Below are 6,099 nucleotides of genomic sequence, written 5' to 3'. Positions count from 1 at the left end.
GAGAGAGAGAGGGGTGGGAGGGAGGAGAAGGAAAGAGAAGGAAGGAGAAGGAGAGAGAGAAGGAGTGGTTGGAAGTGGGTCCTGTGATTGTTTCGGCTTTGATCTTGGATCAATTTACCGGGTACACGCGCGTATGTGCCCGAATCCTCCGACGCGACACTCCGTCTCGAACGCAACCGACCCCAGCATGAACGTGCACACAGAGGCGACCTCAGAGTGCGCATAGAGTTTACGCTCACGTACGTACGTCGAGCACGTACGCACGTACATCGACCGATTGATGTAGCCATGAACCTTCGTGAAAACCTCTTCGCGTCCCCAGCCATCCCGAGGGCGTCTCACGGACCGACCGACCGACTAACGTAATCCAGCGACAGCGTCTTACCCCACCCTGTAAAACGATACGCTTGAGATCCCATTGCTGGGAAAGCCATTACCTGACGCTGTCTATCAGAGGAAACGATCTTCAGCACGAAGACAAACACACGTCCTCTTTCCTCCTGGTTCTACCACCGTGGATTTCCACGCGAGAGAGTCGAGAGCAACGAAATGGCGGAATGGCCTGACGATCCGACATTTTCCACATGGCCTGCGCGAGGACACCAATACTCGGGGCTTTTTTTTTCTCGTAAAAGTTGCAAGCACTTCCGTTGCGATGATCACGATTGAGATAACTGGCTCGCGTGTTTGTGGTATTTTATTTGATCCTTCCAATTATGTATTCGTAATAGTAGTTATAATATTTATCTAATAACTTATTTTATTCTTTTTAATTCTTAAAAGTAAAAAAATGAAGAGTTAATTAAATTAAGATTAAAATTAATTACATTGATAGAAATGGGCTTAAGATTCACACGGGAAATTAAGGCTTTTTAATTAAATTTTATAAATTAATCTTAAGATTTTTCATTTACTAGTTAATTCGTGATTAGTGAGGTTTAACTTAATAATAATAATTGTAAAAATTGTATTTGTCTATTTATGATTAATCACTAAACTGATAGTTTTGTTGTGAATAACTTTCAAAATTATCACTATAAAACCATTAGTTCAGTGATTGATCATAACTATAAAATTACAACTTATACATTATTATATAAGAATCTAAACCACAAATTAATCAGATAATAAAAAAACCGGGCCTAAGAAGTCTAATTCTCTACATGTAAATTGACTATTGCATTATTTTTCTACGAAGGAAGTTTTGCTTAATTATCGAATTACATTAATTAGATCTATTTGCGTTGCTTGCATTTTTTGCACTCAGCTTCTCTGTTTTTTCTTTCTTCAATGTCCGAATACATACATATTTATCTTAAGTGTAAAAATTTGTGGGAACTTTAACGCAACCAGACCTACTGTTTTTAAAATACTATAAAAAAGGTACGTAAATAAAAAAAAATGAATTTCTAAAAGAGCATTAATTTCTAAAAGAGTTTTATATTCAAAATTCTGTTTTCTTTATCGCGTCCAACAATTGGTGTTAAACGCAACAATTACCTTAAGAGCGTCTAAGAGTTTATCTTGTAAATCAATTGAGGCGACGCCGTATCATGACGGTAATAATTTTTAGCGGATTGAAGACATATAATCATTGAAGATAATAATAGAATTACAAAAGTTCAGACGTCGCGTCGGCAATTGAGTTATCAATTACGCGACGTTGAGTTATCAATTACTTCATATATCGTGTTATATTAGTGTTAACGGTCGCGTTGTACTAGTTACGCGGGGTTACGTAAAAGCTAATTCTTCGATTTAATTAATTCTCACGTCCGCGGAGTTCTGTTCCGTCGTGCCGAAGCGCCGCTTTAATCGAGGGAGACGGAAAACCGTATTATTAAATCGGCGGGGTCGAATTAAAAGTGCTGTGGGCATGTCGAGCGTGGTAGTCTGAAAACGAAGCTTTTAGAGCGCCTTCAGCGAGTCGAACGAATGAACGAACGAACGAATGAGTGAACGAACGAACGTGATGTTTGACGAAAGCCTTTCAGTAAATAAATCAAATTGCTGCTCCGCGCTGGATGAGCTAAAAACGCTCTGCCCGTGGCTACATGGTCGATACTATGATTCTGATTCCGTAATGTAAATAGCGAAGTAATATCCATTACTAGATGCATGAAAAATTTCGGATAGTTGCCTGATCAAACGGCAAAATGTATCTTCTATTATTTTTCTGCTTTGATAAATAAGTAATATGCAATGAACTATTCGATTTCAAATCAAAGTTGTGATTTTTCTTTAATTCAAAACGTTGACATGAATTGTTAACTTAATAGTAATAATAACAACTTTATTGGATGCAAATAATAAAAAGACATATTGAATAACACATATGTATATGTAAATATGGTATAAATAAAGATATTAATTACAAAAAAAGAGAGATTGCAACTAAATGGTGATTTAATTCCTATATTCAACAACTTGATTAATAAATAAATTAATGTAAACAATAAGCAAAAGATATTATAAACATTCGCAATATAAATATAAATTGTATATAATAGAAAACGTATGAAGAGTTGGAAAAAAGGTAATAATACAATAATCGGTTTATTTTACTTGTATATTGATGTACTTCTCGGAACTACCAATATTAATTAATAGCGATCAATTTTTTACTGAATGCAATGGTCGTTTAATCATGCAGCCATAATATTTGATTAAAAATTATTTCAAGTTTGAGATTAATCACATTAGAGAATTACTGAAAAGAATATATATAAAAAAACTTTAATTCTTAATTCTAATCTTATTTATATTTATAGCTTTGTTACGCAACACGACGAATTCTATTCGCACCTTTAACACGTCGAGCTGTCCCCGCCCAGCAATTTCCACCTCGCTCATCACATTTTCATCGGAAAACGAAAAAAAAGCACACGCGAGCGCATACATAGGCACCCAAACCGCAGGGGAAAAAAGAAGAAAATATAACCGCGAGGGAAAGCGAAATCGACGAATCGCGATTCGTCCGCGTTCAGGCTTTCCCGTTGTTCGTGCGAAAACAACGTTCGCCAGACGCGCCGACACAATTCGCCTCTGCAATAATCACAGACCCCGATAAGCCGCGGAATTAGCCGCGGTGTTTGCATTTTCACCGAGCATCCCGCGCTATCCGGGAATTTCGTAAATAATTTCCGAGACCACTCCGGGCCAATCCCCGGAATCAACCCCAGAACGGCGTTACCGACCATTCGAATTGCCGCCGCCGTCGCGCACTCCCTTTCTCGGATCCAATATATCGCCCGGTAATTTCGCGGCGCGGTCGCATCGACGTGTTTCGAACTGGTTTTACGTCGTCTCCTTTCCTTTTTTTTCCCTTTATTTTTTCCCGCCATGTCTCCATCCTGTTTCTCCACCCGCCGCTCGTTTCCGTCTATGCGTGGGCGTGCGCGTGTGTGTACGTCCAAATGGAACAGGCGGGGGCCGAAGGCAAAACTCCGGAAAATTGAAATTAATGAATAGTCACCCCTCCGCGCGTTCGCGTAGCTTTCTCGCGTTTTACGTCGACTCCGATGGAAATCCGCCTGGCGAACAAAGAGGACCGCGGAGCGATGCTATAACGACCCTCGGGGGGAGGATTCTTCCCTGCGCGTTCCCGGAGGACCTGCGCGAAGTCTCATCGGCGTCACCTTACACACGACAAATGCCTTTTTAATGAATCCCCGACTGATGAGGTTTTTTTTTCGGAAGTTATGAATTATCCATGCGCAATTGAGATTTTAAACGACAGCAGAGTTCGGATTGTTAACTACTAATATATAAGTAATCACATAGTTTGCTTATTTCTCGAAAGATAACAATTGCATTTTTCATCCTTTGTCTTTTGTAATTTTATTTTAGAGAGAGAAAGAAATTATTCTTCTTCATATTAACAAATCAAATAAGCAAAAAAGGACCAAACATGATCAAGAGGCTAAATATTGCTATCTGATAATATTTTTATGTAAATTTTAAATATACCTTTCAGTTATATGAACTGTTATATAAAAATATTATCATCCAGTGATTAAATTAGAAGAGCATCCACCCTGGATAATCAGAAAATTCGAATCCTGGTTGAAGTAACATTTTGAGATAGTTCCTTTTGCCTGCAAATCGAAAATATGATTCGTTTCTGAAATTTTTACTTGTACGCAAAAGTACTTGTAGGCAATCGAACTGTAGTGTAATAATTTTTATGCGCAAACGAAATGTCAGCAAAAGTGATGTAGGCAAACAGGATCACATTTTTTGCAATAAGTTCTTTATAGTGTTTTAAGATGTTATAGATAGTATAATAGCATTATTGGCAAATCAATGATTAATTTAATTTATTAATTGCGTTGTAAATCCGATAATAATTGGTCCGTAGTTCATATAATTAAAAGATATAATTAAAATTTACATATAAAAATATATTATTAGAGCAATATTTAGTTTCAATCATGTTTGCCACTTTTTTATTTATTTGATTTATTCATATATATTATAATCACATATATTCATTTTGTTTAATTTATTAAGCTTCTTATTGTTATTATTATCGAAAGTTCAAATTTTTATTTAATAAATTCATTAGTAAAGGAGGATAGAAATTTTCGAAGATTTCACTATCTCTCGGAGATCGTTTTATTTTTATGTTTATTTATGTATTTTTCTTCGTAGAAATTGAAAAATAATCATTATAATAACGCTAGATTTAAGAAAAAATGAAACATCGAAATAAAATGAATAAAATTTTTGTATCGCTATAAAATCACTGTTAGTTATATTTGAATAATTTATTTATTAAATTAATTTTAAATTGGATCAAATGCGGATAATATTACACCACAAAATGTTAATTAAATTATATTTTTCATTATAACATTTGTCATCTTGCACTCCAAGTATTGTGCATCGTTTGGAGTACGGGAAACGGTACTGAGATGACAAATGTTATAATTAAAAATATAATCTAATTAATGTTTTGTGGTACAATATTATTCGCATTTGATCTAATTTGAAATTAATTCATTCATGACAGTAATTTTATAATATCGACGATATAATATAACGATATGATTAAAGATTTTATTCATTTTATTTCGATGTACCAATTTTTCCTTAAGTCTGGTGTTATTATAATGATTATTTTCGATTTCTATGATTTCTATGAAGAAAAATACATAAGAAAACATAGAAATAAAACGATCCCCGACCGGCAACGAAAATTGAAAATTTCTATCCTTTTTTTTATGATATATATGTATATATAATATTGTCTTTAACACATTTTTTTATTTTTATCGAATTGATCAATGGCATTTCTTTAAAGGATATGTATTATGGATTTTTAGTCGACCGATCCGTGTGAGAAGGCCAGAGCACTCGCAGTATCAAGATCGGCATTATACTGCCGTACTCTCGTACAGGAAGGGACTTTCGGTCGCGTATACAAAGGAACTTTGGAATTAGTTGGACGGGAGCAAGAAGTCATCATAAAAACAGTTACAGGTAAGACTTATTATTAAAGTTTAAAATTGTTAAATAATTATACACAATGCAAGTCGCATTTATTGTGATTATAGATTTTTAAAAGAATGCATTGTTTTGTTAGTTAAAATTTTCAATTTAGTAAAAAATAATTTGTTCAATAAATTTGTAAATTTACAAATTATGTGAATTATAATTACATTATAAACTTTTTTTAGAAAAAGATTATAATGGTAAATTCAACAAGAGAATATCTATTCAAGATAAGATAGAAAGTTATTATATCCACTATCGGCTATTCATGTTGCATGATTGGATTAATATTTAGTAAATATAAAATTAAATAATTACAAGCCGATTTTTATGTTGCGTTATTCAATTCATTTACAAATGTTTATAAAGTAAGTTTATTTGGGTATACATTCGCATCACACACACACCACACACACACACACACACACACACACACACACACACACACACACACACACACACACACACACACACACACACACACACACACACACACACACACTACTAACTACTTAACTTTAACGTTAAAGTAAGTTTTAAACGTTATAACGTATATAACTATATATATATATATATATATATATATATTACTATTATTATATA

General features: G+C 34.2%; 1 protein-coding gene across 1 annotated transcript in view; it reads left to right on the top strand.

The window, feature by feature from the left end:
• Nucleotides 1–6,099, top strand: part of LOC105624833 (tyrosine-protein kinase Drl) — a 76,582-nt gene that overhangs the window by 68,534 nt on the left and 1,949 nt on the right. Inside the window, exon 6 of the mRNA XM_012206185.1 lies at nt 5,328–5,484. Within this exon, the coding sequence (XP_012061575.1) occupies nt 5,328–5,484 (157 nt within the window). The remainder of the gene's footprint in view (nt 1–5,327; nt 5,485–6,099) is intronic.

Source organism: Atta cephalotes, assembly GCF_000143395.1.
Source record: "Atta cephalotes unplaced genomic scaffold scaffold00090, whole genome shotgun sequence".
In the NCBI taxonomy this organism is placed as follows: Eukaryota; Metazoa; Arthropoda; class Insecta; order Hymenoptera; family Formicidae; genus Atta; species Atta cephalotes.
Note: the sequence above shows the minus strand (reverse complement) of the source record. Positions and strands in the feature narration are given on the sequence as shown.